General features: G+C 56.2%; 1 protein-coding gene across 1 annotated transcript; it reads right to left on the minus strand.

Annotated features, from left to right (window-relative positions):
- Positions 1 to 540: 540 nt before the first annotated feature.
- LOC128335283 (uncharacterized) lies at positions 541 to 12491 on the minus strand. The gene is made up of 21 exons (XM_053273290.1): positions 12209 to 12491; positions 11853 to 11916; positions 10142 to 10230; positions 9762 to 9825; positions 8786 to 8871; positions 8380 to 8452; positions 7931 to 8016; positions 7304 to 7379; positions 6819 to 6910; positions 6323 to 6395; positions 5853 to 6022; positions 5355 to 5477; positions 5115 to 5235; positions 4887 to 5024; positions 4305 to 4478; positions 3962 to 4111; positions 3450 to 3569; positions 3240 to 3348; positions 2859 to 2921; positions 2415 to 2606; positions 541 to 2120 (listed from the first exon to the last, which is right to left on the minus strand). Exons 9-20 carry the CDS (start codon positions 6881 to 6883, stop codon positions 2422 to 2424), a joined length of 1491 nt encoding a protein of 496 aa, XP_053129265.1. The 5' UTR covers positions 6884 to 6910; positions 7304 to 7379; positions 7931 to 8016; positions 8380 to 8452; positions 8786 to 8871; positions 9762 to 9825; positions 10142 to 10230; positions 11853 to 11916; positions 12209 to 12491; the 3' UTR covers positions 541 to 2120; positions 2415 to 2421.
- Positions 12492 to 15945: the final 3454 nt, after the last annotated feature.

A 15945-nucleotide genomic window follows, 5' to 3' on the forward strand; every position in this document is an offset into this window, starting at 1 on the left:
ATGACATCTGACTGCTTGAGCAGAATGGTGAGAGTTCCAGCTTTCTGTTTTCCTCTTCAAAAAAAGAAGTTTCTAGACCTCATGGTGGAGGCTGCAGCTGGAATTTGGGTGGGATTCTGCTGGGGTGGGGAACTGGGGCACTCTTGCTCGCACTGATATTGATGGCCTTTGGCGTATGGGGCCGGGGCAGCTCTGATGGGGGGGCACGGGGGGGGCTGAGGATCTCTCTCTCTAGCGCCCTCTCCAGTGAAACAAAAGGCTGAGATCAGCAGCATCATAGAAGAAGCTACAAGGATGTCGACCGAGCACCATCACGGACCAGATACAGGCTCGGGCTGGCCCACAGGCCGACAGGGCAGATTCCCGGGGTGCCCTACCCATGCGCCCCAACTCTCACCCTTCACGACCGATTCTCCTCCAGATCTGGCGCCCTCCCCACACACATTCTGGCGCCCTCTCAGTGCCCCCCGTCCGGCCCTGACCAGATCTGGCACAAAGACTCCAAGGGAGACGAGAAGGAAAGAGGAAGAAACGGCGGGATGCTAACAAAAGGGGCAACTTTATTAAGATACTCAATTAGGTCACAAGTCGTCACTTAACTTTCTAACTAAAGGAAACAAAACAGGGCAGAATGGAGTAGGCAAAAAAGCTTTCCATCTCGGCCAATCTGTTGGAAAGCCAAAAATTCCTACTCGACCCCCAACAGGGCGACCAGCAAAGCCCATTCTGCCCCTGGGAGGGAGGGAAGGAAGCCCAGGGTCACAAAGGGAATGGGAGGGCAAACAAAATTGGGGGGAGTCCCAGCCAGCCAGCCCCCCACCCCACCCCACCCAGCTCCTTGCAGGCACGTTCACTTGGTCTCCTCTTCTGGGGCGGATCGACTGACTCCTCCAGCCGCCCAGCAGCAGCACATGCCTGCAAGAAGCACAAAGCAGCGTCAGTGGGGTTGCCCTGCTCCTCCTCCCTTTCCGCTCCAGCAGCCCAGCAAGCGGGGATTGGGCAGTGGGGTGGGGGTTGACGGGGGGGGGGGGGCAAGCCAGAGAATTCTTCTCGACCTCGGGCTCCCCACTGTGCAGCAAGGGACGGTGTCATGGCCACACCTCCCGCCCCGCTCCGAAGAGGATCTTCTGCTCACTCCCCCCTGCCCGCTGGAGCAAGAGGGGCTGCTCGCTTGCCCAGAGCAGATGGAAGGGAGCAGGGGTGAGTGAGGCAGCGGGAGGTCGAGGCATCGTCCAGCCTGGCCCAAGCACCCTCCCTCGGCCTCCTCGGCAGACCTGGTGGCTGATGCCTCCCTTGCCCCCTCCCCTCTGGGGTGGAGAAGGAGGAGCCCCTTTGGTGTAACAGGGAGGGGAGGGGAGGGGATGCGCCCCAGACTTGGGGAGGCCTGGGAGGGGAGGCCTGCCGCTGGACGCCTCATCAGGTGCTACACAGCAGGGAGCGGGAGGGAGAGGAGGGTTCTCTGGCCTGCCACCGGGCAGCACCAGGGGGCGCGACTGGGGCTGCAGGGGGCCCCCAGAGTCTCCCGGGCTCCTCTGCTGCTGCCCCGGTTTGGGAGGGGGGAGGAGGGAGCGGAGGGGGGAGGGAGGCGTGGCTGCGGGAGGGGAGGGGGGAGGAGCACACCCTCGGCAGGGGAGGGGGCGGATGCCTGGATGGTGCTTCCCCTGCCAGGGGAAGCCAGGCCGCTGGGGAAGGGGAGAAAGGTGGAAGGAGGAGGGGGCGCTCCCCGGCCAGCTGGTGGAAATGGAGGGAGGCGGTGACCTTGCCCTCCTGCTGGGGCCACACAGCCTCCCCGGACCCAAGGAGAGCCCAAGAATGGTTCCCAAGGGCCACTTGGGGGCAGGGTGGTCCTGTAGCCTCCTCCCACAGCCTGCAGCAGAGGCAAGGGGAGGGGCTTCTGCACCCCAGAGGCGGGGCTTCCTTGGGCCAGGGGAGTGGAGCCTGCTTCCCCCTCACTCCTCAGACAGAACTGCACTTCCCTGCTGCCGTCTTGTGGACAGCTCTTTCTATCCACGGGGTTGGAGGAGGTCTTCTGGCTGGTCCGCATCCACTGCGCTGCATGGTGTTTCTTCAGTCTCCCTTCAGCTGCTGATCTTCCAGGGGAGAGCACGGGGCTGTTGTTCCTGGAAAGAGAGAAGGACTTTGGTTCAGAGATTGGGGGTCTTCTCACACTCTCCCCCATGACACCACCCAGCACCAGGGACTCCTGGCAGAATAGCCGTGTCCTCATTTCCCAGAGGGAAGAGAGATCTTTCCCCTTTCCCTTGGGCTACTTGTACAACTGGCCACAAGGGCCGAAGATGGCATTCCAACACGAGGGAGGGCTGCCCAGATTGCTGCCCGCCCTTCCTGCAGCCCCAGCCCCCTCCCTAACCATCGGGGCCCCTTCCAGTGAAGCCCTGCCTTGGTCTGCTCACCAGTCGGTCAGGTGGAGAGATCACCGTACTCTGGCGGGTGTCTCTTCTTCTTACAGCCTGCCCACAAGCGCCGAACGGCAGCCCGCAACCCGTGCCGGGAGTGGAGGGAAAAGGCCTTCTTCACGATCTTCTCCGTCTTGCAGGCAACTCTCCCGACCTCGGGGTCATGGTCGCCAAGCAAGCTCTCCAGCGCTGGAAGGATGAAGGAGAAACTTCAGCAATGGCATGAAGAGGTCACCCCACCCTTTGCCAAGCCCCACCATTTCCACACCAAGAGGGAGCAAGTCCTGACTCTTTCTCCCCTTCACTCTGGGAAACCCTACTGCTGGGCATCCCTGAGGATGCAACCGGGACCTTCCCTTTGAGGGTCTGTGGTCCCTAAACCTAGGCCTCTCCCCTCACAGAAACTGCCCCTTCCCAGCATGGAAGGTCTTCCGCACTTACCAGCATGGAAGGTCTCTATGTTCCCTTCAGTGAGGATGCTGCCCTTTTTGTGGACCAGGTGACCTAAAAACAAGGGTGGAAGGAAATGGGACCACAGTTCAGGACCCTGTGCATGGACAGCTCACTTCCCATCATTCAGGAGAGGAAGTCCTCCCCTCTCTGCTCCCTCTGGGACTGACAGATTGAGCCATTCCTCCAGGGACTCTTATGTCACCTTGGGAGGAAATGAAGTCAAGACTCCTAGCTAACGCTCACTGGGCCAGTCCTCCTGGGGAGGGAACAGCTCCTGCCCCCCCCTTCTGACAGTGCCCTCAAAGAGAGTGAACCTTTGCCCACCAAGACGACCCACGAAGGGAGACCCAAAAGTCTTGTTTCCCTTACCGATCAGCAGGGCAGCTGTTCTCCTCACTGAAGGCTGCTCGCTGCGGAAGAAGCCCAGGATCTTGGTGGCCTCCATCTCCACGGCGTCCTCTGTGCCGAGCTGCCGAATCTGGGATCAAGAGCAAAGACAAATCCCGAGTGAGCAAAGCATCTCCCAAAGGTCCTTGAGCCATCTGAGCCGAGGGACGGACAGGGAGGGGCTGCCCTTACCAGACGCTTGGCGATCTTGTGCAGCAGCTCCTGCAGGCTGTAAGAGTCCCGCGCCAGCAGCCTGCCCTCCAGGTGCCATAGGAGGGCTTCTGCCAGGAGGCTCAGATTGTCCTTTGCAGCCTGCCAATGAAAGACCGGAATGGGAGTGGAAAAGCCTCCCAAGGGATTCCAAGAAACCTCTTAGGGGGCTTCAAGGAGTAGGGGAGATTTTGGACTTTGGTGGCCTCTCGTTGGCTGAAGCACAGCCGAGGACAGCCAGATTCAAGAGGGGAAGCTTTTCCCCATCCCAGGAAAGAAGGGCCCTGGATGAACTCTGGGAAGAGAAAGTGGAAGGGGGTGGAGAGGTCCATTCCCTGAAAGGTTTCAGAGAGGCCTGGATGGGACAAGCCACAGTGGGACAGCTGGTTGATTCACTATCCCGTGAGGCTAACTCCGGGGCCTGCCACTGGGCGGCTGGACTTGGGGAAGCCTAAACACCTTTGTAGAGGAGGCAGGAAAAAGTGGGCTCTCACCTGTGCTACCTCCAGGTCCTCATCCTCCACGTGCATCAGCACCGCGATGAGGGTCGTGATGTTCTCTTCTGTACCCTCATGATGGTGGTGGCGGTGCTGCAGGAGATCCAGATGGGTCTTCATGGCTGCCCTTCGGATCTTAGCCTCCTCCTACAAAAAAAGCAGGGGTTGTCGTTGGCAGGGAGGAATTCCTCACCTCCATCACCATGAAGAAGAGCTTGCATGGGTCTCTTGCAAGAGGTCTCAAGGGGGTGTCCGGTTTCCCTTCTCCAACCCGGTCGGAATCTACAGGTTGGCCGGCCCTCATAGAGCCGGGGCGGAGGGCTGGCGTGCAAGTACTCACGTGGTGGAAGAGAGGGCGGCACAGGGCAGCCAGGGCAGCATTCACGGTGGCCTGATGTTCCGATGGGCAGTGCCTCAGCCGCTCCATGAAGGCCAGGACCCCCAAAGTGGCTTCCAGACTGGAGGTCCTGAGCCCTCCCAGAATCCCGGCACTAAAATCCTGGGGTTTCTTTGCCTAGGGTGAAAAAAGGTGGATCCTTGGAGTTCTTTCAAAGACATGCTAGTCCACCCCCTGCTAAACAGACCACAGGCCTCTCGGGGGGCTGATGGCGCTTGGCCTCCATCCACTGCCTTGGGGAGAGGATCACTCAAGCCATCCCGGAGGCACAGAGAGTGGGGAGAAGGCGGCATTGGAGGACGTGGGGAATCAGGGCTCCCACTGAGAGATGAATTTCTGTGCCTTCCCTTAAGGATTTCTCCTTCATCCTGTGGCAACGGTTCCACAGGCTCAATCCACCCAACTGGAGAAATCTCCCCATCACACCTGGGGATGCTAGGAGCACCAGCCTCAGGTAGGGCTCCCCAAAGAGAGCAGTTTCCATGCCCAGAGATGCTCCCGGGGTCGTGGGTCTGGGTCACTCACCGCCTTCAGCTTTCCATACATTTGGAGAAGTCCCCTTTCGCTCAGGTAGCGGATGTTCTGGCTGGGGTGGACTAGCCACGCTACCAGGAGCGTCCAAGTCTTCTCCAAGGCGGCGAAGTCTTTGTCTTTCAGGAGCAGCTAAAAGAGGGAAAGGAGGAAAACATCCATCAGCCCCTGGAGCCAGACCCTCCTCTCAGGGAAGCCCACGCTGAGGAACTCGCTGCTCACCTCCACAAAGAAGGCCACCTCTGCGAGGGAATGCTGTTCTGGATCTTTGTCCAGGCTGAAGAGGGAAGCCAGGTATGCCTTCAGCCTGGCCACTGTGGAGGATGGTGTCTGTAGGAGAGCCCTGCAACACACCAAAGGACCCTGCTGAGTCCGGGGCGGAAGGCCCGGAAAGAGCAGACCTGACCCAAACCACCCCAGCCCCCAGGCCTCCTGAGAAATCTCCTCTTCACTCCTACTTACCTCACCAAGAGGGCCACACCCTGGAGGCAGCTCTGCGGAGAGCACAGGGATTCCCAGCAGGTCTTCTCTGGGGTCACCTGTGCCACCCTCTCCAGCAGGGTCTGGACAATCTGCGAGGTCTCCCTGCAGAGAAGAGAAGAGGAGGTGGCTGTCCCCAAAGTGTGTGTCTCCTTGCGGGGTGGCGTAGTAGTGTCAAGGGTGGAGGGACTGTCTTGGACCATGGGAGGGAGACCACAGGGGTGAAGTGACTTTCCCCACAGCTGGTTTTTGAACACTGCAGACGCATTTTAAGGCTCTCTGCAGATCCAAGAGGCTGCAAATTCTGGGGTCTCCTCTGTGTAGCTGAGGGAGGGGACCACCGTGCCAGAGTCACCCCAACAGGCCAGAAATGCTGCTCACCCATCAGAGTGGGACATGGGACAAATGGCCCTAGCCTGTCCTCCCAGAGTGCTGGAAGGAGGACTTGCTGGCCTCGCTTTCCCCAGCGCCATGACTTACGCAGGAGGCAGGTCTTGGCTCTCCCGGTTCCCCACTCCCTCGGTGGTGTTCTGCAGGCCGGTGAGGATCTTGTTCACCAGGCCCACCAGGAGTTCGGGGAACCTCTCCTCCACCTCACTGGCACACTCCACGCACCGGATGACGTCCCCGATCTTCTTTGTTGCTCTCCCCTGAGGAGAAGGGGAGGGCCGGGCCTCAGCACACAGTCCGAGGGACAGTTATGGGTCAGGAGAATCCCCGGGGCCAGGCCAGTGCCATGGGTGTCTGCACGCACATCTGGGCCTGGAGGGTGCTGCCTCTGGCTCAGGGAGCATGAGGTCCACTGCAAGGGAAAGACATCCCCAAGGGGGAAGGGCAAGTCCCCGCCTCCCGTGTGAACAGTGGCTGCCATCCAAGCCGCCATGCTGCGTAGTGCAGGAAAGGAAGGGCGGAGGGGTGGAGGGAAGTCACCCTTGGTTTCCGCCCCTTACCTCTCCCAGATGGACCGAGGAGAACCAGTCTGGGGCCAGCTGTCCTCTTCCTTCTTCGCCGCCGCTGATGTTCCTGAGAGAGGAGAGGAGAGAGAAAAGCTGCTCAAAGGTCTGTCCTGTTGGAGATGGCAGCCAGCTGGAGAAGAACACGAGCACCCAAAGAGATGCTGAGCAAGGATCTCGCCTCCCTTGGGAGGTGGCTGGCAGGGGAACTTCATCAGGCCAGAGATCTCCCAAGTCCAGCCTTTCGTGCCCCACTGAGAAGCCCTGGGAAGTGTTCATAGAGGGCACCGAGACAGGAGCCCTCCCCTGCTCCTTCTCCCCAACACTCGGCCATGCCAACAGCATGGGGGTCTCGGAGCTCCCTCTGCTAACAGCCAGCAATAGACTTGCTGCTGTCTGTCTCGCACCTGCAGCCTTCTGCTGGCTACGCTAAAAGCCCCCCCCCGCTCCCTACTGGCTCCTAAGGCCCTTCAGCTGAGAGGAGGGTACCTACCTGGCTGAACCGGGGGCCGGTGGAGAGTCCCACACCTCATCCTCGATGCTGCTCACCTCATACATGGTGTCATCCTCGTCCGTAGAGGAGCACTGGGGAGGAGAGAGAAGAGAAATGGGATTGTTCCAGGGCTTGCATTGACCTTGCGAGGCTTCTGAGATGAGGAACTAAGCCCAAGGGACTTAGCGTTGAGTCCAGGCAGCACCCTGTTCCTGCTGAGTAGGGCTTGAACCAGACGTGCCTCTTAGAACAAAGGCATTTGGCATCTCTGCCCAGAAGAGCCTTCCACCGCATTTCCAACCCCTTCCCAGTGCCTCAACGGGAGCCCTGCATTTTCTTCCCACCCCACTCATCCAAATCCCTTCCACCCTGAGGCATCTAGAACTGGAACTGTTCCAGGTTCTGTCTCCTATCGGGGAACAGGGGACACACACACACACAACCCAGAGCCCATCCACCTGAAAAAATGGATGAGCATTCCTGACCTCTGCCGAGGACGAGTCTTCCACCACTTCAGTGTTCAGCAGCCTCTTGATTAGCCACTTCTTTGGCTTTGGGACTCTGAGAGAAGAAAGGAGAGACGGGGCATAAGAACATCCATGCATGCCAAGAGCCCTGTGGATCTGGTGAAAGACACGTGTAGCCCAACAGTGGACAGCCAGATGCCTATTTAGTTGGTTGTGAACCACTTGAGACCTGGTTATATGTGGCATCAAAATGTGTTTATTCACACACAAACACACACACCCCCTGCAGATTCTGAAGTTCCTTGGCTATCAAGGGTAATAGTCTTCAATTGGCTTCTCCTCCATGAACGTGTCTAATCATTTGCTGGACTTACTGGCCATTAGCCCATCCTGGGGTTGTGAATTCCGTAGCTTTCAATGTGTGGTGTGTGGGGCGAGAGGGAGAAAATGCATTTTCTGGGCTCTGTGCTGCACCCAACGCCAGTCTACTCCTTGTGTTGAGCTCCTGTCCTCGTGCAGTGAGGGGGGCAGGGAACTATCCCTCCAGGGTGCTCAGGCCTTTCAGAAACGCCCCCACCCCAGGCTCCCAGGGAAGGTGATCTGCCTCTATGATCCCAGGAGCTGCCCTTCAGCTGAGAAAGGTACCTGGGGGAACTGGTGTCACCGTCCCCTTCCGACCCCTCGTCCTCCACGCTGGCTTGCGGAGTCTCGGCCCCCGGGAAGGAAGAACTCTGTGAAGGAGAGAGGAGGGAGAAATGGCTGCTCTGGCCCTCGCGTTGAGCTTTCCAGGCTTCGGCAGGGAAAAGGCCAGCCGGGCACCTCCCAGCGGTCATCGCCAGGTGAGCTGGATACAGGAAGTGGGCCGGAAGTGGACCTTTGATGTCCCAGAAGAGCTACAGGGGAGGCCAATTCTGCACCACAGCACGACCATTTTGGAGGTTTAAGCAAACTCTTGTCAGAAGGTGGCCACCCACCCTGCAGCTTCTCAAACTGGAGCCATTCCACATTCTCTCTACTCCTGGGCAACACGGGGGACCCACAAGCCCAACCCTCAGTCCTTCCAAGGGAGGGACTGGATGTGGATGCTTTCTGACCTCTCCAAGGGATGGTTCTTCGTCAGCAGCAGTGTTGTGCAGCCTCCTCTGCACGGTGCTTGTCCTCTGGACGCTAAGAAAAGAAAGAAAGAAGACAGGTGAGATCAGAAGAGCAGTGCTTAGAAAGAGCTCTGCTTGATGAGAAGAATGAGACATGCAGCCCAGCACCTTGTTTCCAGGAGTGGACAGCCAGATGCCTGCAGGAAGCCCACAGGCTGGGCATGGAGACCCCTGTCCCCTTGTGGAAAGAGGAGGAGACAAACAACTCTCCAAGATGCTCAGAGCTTCTGCCCACCCCGGCTTCTTGCTAAACTAACCACCTCCCCCGGCCCCAGGATGGGCTCTTAAGGAAAGTCTTCTGCTTCCATGAGCTCTGGATCTGCCCCTCCAGCTGAGAAAAGAGTACCTCTGGGAACTGATGAAACTCTCCACGTCCAGCTCCTGATCCCTTGTGTTGACCTCTGGGATCTCGGCCTCTTCGATGTCGGCACCCTGCAAATGAGAGAAAAAGGAGAGCAATGCGTGAAGTTGTGCTCACTCTGAGCTCCCTAGTGCCTTGGGGTTTAGGTTTTCTCCCTTCATTTTCTTTGAATTCATGTTTATTTCTTTAGATTATTTTGATTTTTAAATAAAAAAGTCTTATTAAAAAAAATAAACAATGTGCTCTAACATTAACTGATATTGGGAGTGCCAGGGCACAGCCACCACATGCTTGTGGCCATTTTGTTTCATGGTATGCCCAACAATGAACCTCCACTGTGATATGCGTTCTGCTGTTGTCAACAAAATGGCAGCACTCTGGAGCTCTGGTCCAAAGACAGCATGTCAGGTAGGTCTCCGAGATCTCTTTCTTTACCCAAAGAAAAGCAGTCCTTAACAGAAAGGTCAGTGCATAGGAGCTCTAGAATTGAATGCTAATTTCTTGTTGTCCTTTCTTGCCATTTTTTTCTGCATTCCTTTCATGGGGAATGGAAACAAATGCGAATGGGACCCCCTGGTATTTATAGTTTGGCCCCAAGAGTCTTCTTCATGCAAGCCCACCATGTCCTCTGCTCTCCTATTCCCAGGTTAGCTCCCTCTTTCCAAAGGGAGAGACAAGGTGGGCCCCTGAGTCTGGAGCGAGGGCCATCCCTCCTGCTGTGGAGACTCTGGGCTGCTGTTTTGACCAGAGGGGGTGATGATTGTCTCTCAAGAAATGCCTCTTCAGTCAAGAGACATTGAGTCTCTCTGCCAGGAAGACCCTCTCATCTCCTGACCCATGTCAGGGTCTCGGGTTCCCTTTCTGGATCCGTCCCAACTTCTCTCTGCTGCAGGCGGAGATGCAATCTCCCCTCACTCCTCAACCATCCCATCCACAAAAGTGACAGGAACTGTGTCCTTACCTCACAAGACCATGCGGTGGCAATGGTCTGCAGGAACCACCCATCGTCCTCAACCGTGAAGACACTGCAGGAAGAAATACAATGGCATGAGTACCTCGGAAAAGCCTTGCTGGGTCAGACCAAAGATGCATCTAGCCCAGCACTCTGCCTCCAATAGGGGACAGCCGGATGCCTCCAGGAAGCTGTCCCCTGTGACCTTCAAGCTAGTGGACATTACCACCATATCTTGTAGGACTGAATTCTTCTACAAAATGTATGAAGACCTCATTTTTGTAGGTCCTGCACCTCTTGCCAGTCAGCTGCACTGGATCCATCCCAGATCCAGGCCGGCTGTGGGACAGAAAATCTTCCCTACACAACATTTCAAGAAGAAACTCTACCTCCTCTGGGAACTGCTGGCAACCGCTTCATCCAGGATCCCGTTCCCACTGTTGACATGCTGGATCCTGGAGCCGTCCGAGATTGACTTCTGTGAAGGAGAGAGGAGAGAGGAATGGGTGCTCTGACGCCCACTTGATCTTTCCAGGGCGTCTGGGAGCCAAACGTCACACCTCCTTCAAAGGGACCTTAACAGATGCGCTTAAAGCAGGAAGTGGCTCCTTTGCACCTCAAAAGGGTGCTGGGGACGCTCCCCCACAGAACTGGGCCCCTGCAGTTGCGTTGCTGACTAAAAGAGACACTTCCTGTTCTCATATTGCTTTTCTTGATGATGCATCTAAGCTACTATTTAGAGTCTTGCAATATATATCTATAGCTATCTCATTGAAACTTGATTTTTTAAAATTTTTGTCTTTATATTTTCTTTTCATTCAGCTGATTTATATATATATGTGTGTGTGTGTGTGTGTGTGTGTGTGTGTTTATTTTAGTCTATTTTTACACTCATTGGTTTTGGTTTCTCTTTCCCCACCACAAAGAGAGTGCATCCTTCCTGAAGTACCGGGTCTGAACGGAAGCTCCAGCGCGTGGGACCTTCCTTAAAAAACAAGGCCCTGCCCTGCCAGAATGTCATGGGTGGCAGAATGGAGGGCAATGCCTTTGGGGAAGAGATGGCTGCCCCTTCGGTCTCCGATAGAGATCGACCCGCCTTGAGTGGGAGCCCAGGTACACCACAAGAAGCCAGTCCTAAAACCAATGTCAGCGAATGGGACCTACAAACTGGACACACTTTCATGGCCATTTATTTCATGGGTGCCATTGTGTCAGAGCGAATGGAAACACATAGGAATGGTATCTGTTTCCATTCATTCAAAAAATAAATGCTCAGAGAGGAACCAAACCCCAAAATCTACTGAAGCCCAGAGATCAGCCTCCCCCCCCCATTCCTGGGGAGTTGGGTGAGATCCTAGGTATTAGACCATTTGAAGTCACAGGATCCCGGATGAGAGTCAGGCCTCTTGCTGTAAGGGACACGGTGGTTTCACATTCAGGGGAGGTGCTTTTAGATCAGAGAAGCCTAGCTAGGTTTCTCTCTTTGCTGGGAAGAGCTACTGGCCGTCTGATGCAGCCTCGTGTTTTGAGGGCCCTTCTGATGCTCAACTACATGCTAAGCCAAGCCGGAAAGGGGGTGATGTGGAGCCGAGCAGGGGCAGAGTGAAAGAAGTGCCCAATCTGCCCCAAGGAAGACTTCCCCACTCTAGTTCCCCTCCAGACTGCTCCCTTTCTGGACATGTTTTGTGCTTGGTCGTCCAGAAGAAAATCAAAGTCTGGAACCCTGCGGGGAGGGAGTGATTTGGGGCAGTAGAGCGGAATGAAGAAGCGAGGGGTGGAAGGCAGGTAGAGACACCCCTCTTCCCTCTCAGCACTTCCCATCCCCCAATTTCCCATGCTACTTCCTCCATAGGGAGGGGCGTCCAACTTGGCATGAGTAACTTGTAGTTGAGCCCCGATGGTCACTCATCCCACCCACCCAATTCACGGCTACTACCACTGCAAATTTCGAAGCCTATGGCTTTGCAAGACAAGTTCTCAAAACGTTCCTCCCACCTGCTCAGACTGGGTCTCCCGCACTCCCTCTAGACTCGCTTCAAATGGGGTCTCTCCCACCCCCTCCCAGCCCTGCCATGTACGGACTGGATTTCCATCCCTTACCAGTGACCATTTGCTGGTTTCGGTCACGGAGCGCTTTTCGTTAATCTCCTGTGGCTGGAAGTCACTGAGAGGAGAAAAAAGACAAAAGACACAAGAGAGTGAGTGTGTCGAAGGAACCCCGAGTACCCAGTTTCCAGCAACAGACAGCCGGATGCCTCGTGGCAGGGCGTGGAGGCAAGAACCCTCCCCCTCCCTGCAACATTCATGGACTTTCTTTAGTTTAATCTAATTGATATATCGCCAGGGGCGTAACTACTATTAGGCAAGGGGAGGAGGGGGCCTGGGGGCCCCCCAGAGACTCCTCGCATGACTCCCCATTGCCCCCTGCCCAGCCCCAGGTCCCCTCGGCCACTTGCCCTGCTTGCCCGCCTCTCTCCTGCTTGTCCTCCCGGCCGGCAATCGAGGCACCAGACCAGCTGCCAAGGAAGAGCTGCTTGCCTCCCGGGCGCCTCTCAGCTGACCGGCGGGTGGCGGGGCTTGCAGGGAGGCCTCCGTGTAGGCCCCAGTGAAGCCTGAACTGGAGTAGGCTGGCAGGGAGGCCCCAAGCAAGGAAGGAGGCAGGCAGGCAGGCAGGGTGGCCCCCAGAGCTCTCTGCAGCAGACCCTCCGCCCAGCCCAGCATTTGCCAGGTAGAACCTGAACTCCTTTTTGTGGTCACCACCCCCTCACCCCCCCCCCCAATATTTAGGGATCTGCTTGCCATAGGGCTTTGATATGGACGGGGGGGAGAGACTGAGAAGTCTCTGAATATTTAATTTAAAACAGCTTGGGAAATTTGCTGGCTTAAAAATAAGCCCTATAAGTGGCTTGTTTCAAGGCAGAAAATTATAAAAAATTCTGGAACAAAAAATACTATATTCATTCATTCATTGATAAATGCACTTATGCTCAAGTTGTTTTGCAACCCAGAAGGTCTGAGTGAGAACTGTGAAGCATGTGTGGTGCTTTTATTTTATTTTATTTTTCTTGGGTGTGAACTGCTCCCCAATAACTCGCAGGGACTTCAGGGTCAATCTGGCCAACCTGGGAATGCAGCACCTCCATTCCAGAGAAGGAGAGGTGTGTTAAAGGGCTTTAAAAGCCTCCTCTGAAAAGCCTCCTGCAATCAAACTTTACTGAATTTGTTCAAAATTCTGAGAAAACAGACATAGGCTCACCCTGCATGGTTGAAAGTCTCCTTTGCTAATATGCAGCGAGGGGGCCATTTTAATAATTAGTGTTTCTAGTGTGTTCTGGGCATTAAAAGTAGCACAAATATATAGTTCTCAATGTATATCACTATATATTGTGAAGTGTTTGTGTGTGTATTCAGTGAAATGTATTTCCAGGCAGCATACTTATTTTGAAATATCAGACTTAAATCCTTGGGGGCCTGGGGTGTGCGGAGGCCCTGGACTTTGATGGGGGGGCCCATTTTAAAATCTGGTCTCTGCGCCCACTCCAGCCTTGCTACACCCCTGTATGTCGCCTAGTGTGAAAACCTCTAAAACATCTCAGCTCCGCTGGTTGGGGTTTGGAGAGTGGCTGCTGGTCAGAGTAGACCACCCTGAAGCGAGTAGAGCAATGGTCTGACTCAGCACCACCTGTTCCGAGGGGCTGCCACGACCTCCTCCTCTGCCCCCCAGAGGGGCTTCCACTGCTCCCCACCCCAACTGCTCCCTTTCCCCTGCTGCCACTCAAGGAGGCACCAGGGGATCCAGCCCTGAAGAAGCAGCCAGCCACACCCTGGCTCCAGTCTCCCGCTCTGGGTGGCTGCAGGGCTCACCTGGAATCCAGGCACTGAGAAATGGTGGGCCAGGCACACCAGCCCATGGGGCCTCTCAGCCCCCCAGTCCTGGCAGAGCAGACTAGGGGACCCTGCCCCATTGGAAACCCTAGAGAGCTCCATGTGCATGAGAGCATTGCCTCGCCTCCTGTGCCTGAACCCCTGGAGCCACCCCCAAAGCCCAGGTAGTTCAGACTGATGGGCTTTGGAGACCCCTTGGCCTGCCCTTGCTGTCATTCCTTTCTGTCTGGTGCTTCTTGTGAACAGGGACCTCTTTGGGGGGGGCAGCTTATGAAACCCTGGCAGGGGCCATGTTTCTTGAAAGGGTCCCAAGTGGTCTTCAAATCCATGGTGCCATCCATCGAGACGGCCCGGATAACCCAGGAGGAGCAGGAGAACGTACCTGAGTGGAGCCACAGGAGTAGCCCCATCAAGGCTGTCCACGCCGCGGAGTAAGGGGCCTCCTTCTCCCTTGTCCTGTCCAGGAGAGAGGAGAGCAGGAGTGAGGATGGGCTGGGCCAGTCTGTTCGGACACAGCGGGGTCAGCCCAAAGGGACCAGGAGGGACCCACTTCCGAGATTTCTCACCATGACCCAAACCGCTTTGAGAACTTTGGTGGTCGCCCCCCCCATTGACCCTGTTTGAGGCAGGGTGGTGAGCCTTCCCGCTGATCCCCTTGCCAGAGGAGGCCACATTCAGCACTCCCTGGTGGCCCCAAATGGACAACCTTTGGCGTGAGCAGCAGGAGAGACCGCAACGCCCTCCTGTCCCCAGTCGGGTCCAGAGGCTCCCAGGGCAGCAGCGGAACCTCCATCCCCATCAGGATCGTCGGAACCCCAGCGCCATGGCAACCAGGTCAAGATACCCAGCCCTGGGATACAGCTCAGCAACGGCCACTTTTTGAATCTAAGCAAGGACTTCTGCGGCTACGCAGATTTCTAGACCACTCTCCAACCAAAAGACTCCAAGCGGATGACAGGCACAGAGAAAGGAACCGAGAACACCTGAATGAGATGATGTCCTGTCCCCAAAGGGCTCTCAGTCCAAAAAGAAACCTCAAGCCGATGGCAGCAAGACCACGGGAGGAGGGATGCTGGGCTGGGGCTGGAGAGGGCCAGTTGCTCCCCCCTTGCTCAATAGGAGAGTCTCACCACCTGGGAAGGTGCCAACTCTCTCACTAATCCTGCTGCTGTGACTTCTGAAGGGGGAAGCTGCCTGCCGGGAGCTCGGAGAGGCCAGGAGTCCTTCCCCTGCTCTGTACAGGTGGCTCCATTCTGTGCTTCCTCGCGGGAAGATAGAGGTCCTGGAGGAGGGAGGGGGCTGAGGGAGCTCTGAGCCATCCATGGGGGGCTTGTGCTCCATGAAGACCCAGTGAAGGTGCCCTGGGCCAGTTCATTCATGCCCACATGGGTCAGCCCAAAGGGGCCAAGAGGGACTTCCTAAATGTCTCCACCTTGACCCAGATCCGACCCCTGGGGGTCACCTGCCACCACATGAACCTATTTGGGGCAGGGCGGTGGACACTCACTCTGGACTCCTTGCCCGAGGCCATCTTCTGCGCTCCCTCGCGGCCCAAATGGGACGGAAATTTGCCGTGAGCAGCAGGAGAGGCCAGAAAGTCCTCCTGCCAACGGTCGAGTCCAGACAGTTTGAAGGCAGCAGCGGAACCTCCAGCCCCATGGCGACCGGTAAACACTCCCGGCCGGGGACCCCCCCAGCAACTGCCATATTTGGATCTAAACAAGGATGGCGGAACTCCCAGGCCCAGTGGTGGGCACGAGGCACCCACAGGCAGGGTTGCCAACTCTCTACCTGGTCCTGCTCCTGTGACTTCAGCAGACGCCTGACATGCAAAGCTTAAGCCAGTGAAGCAGTTTCCCATCTCTTTAGGCTAAGAATGGCTTCTCCTGCTCAAACTGGTCAAGCTTTTGCTCCGAGCAGGGGAGCCAGGCTACATCAAGAGGGGGCAATTCCCATCCTCCACAAAGTGCCACTTGGCAGATCTTGCCGTTTCTACCTCCCCTCCATCCCCCTCCACAACGTTTCATTTCTTTTATATCCTAGTTTTAGTTTAACAATATCAAAGAGGCTTACAAACAATAAAACCCGTATTATCACATTCTAAGCTACCGAGGAAGAGGCCTTCCAAAACGAGGTCATCATCACCATCGATCCAAAGAGGGAGTGAGGGAGTGAGGGAGGGAGAAGGCCTCTCTGCAGGGGTGTTGCTGGAGACTTAAAGTGTTCCCGAGCCTGACCCCTTTGGAGCATCCTATGCAGGCATACCCGGCAGCTCCCAAGAATGACCAATGTTTTTTTCAAGCCACCT

The sequence above is a fragment of the Hemicordylus capensis genome, chromosome 11, assembly GCF_027244095.1.
Source record: "Hemicordylus capensis ecotype Gifberg chromosome 11, rHemCap1.1.pri, whole genome shotgun sequence".
Taxonomy (NCBI): Eukaryota; Metazoa; Chordata; class Lepidosauria; order Squamata; family Cordylidae; genus Hemicordylus; species Hemicordylus capensis.

Bases quoted from the DNA above. Each gene is read 5' to 3' on its own strand.
- LOC128335283 (XM_053273290.1), bottom strand. From the start codon at position 6,883: ATGTATGAGGTGAGCAGCATCGAGGATGAGGTGTGGGACTCTCCACCG. The intron at 6,396-6,818 runs GTAGGTACCCTC...CTCCTCTCTCAG, and splicing joins CCGGCCCCCGGTTCAGCCAG to GAACATCAGCGGCGGCGAAG. The intron at 5,236-5,354 runs GTAAGTAGGAGT...GGTGTGTTGCAG, and splicing joins GGTGTGGCCCTCTTGGTGAG to GGCTCTCCTACAGACACCAT.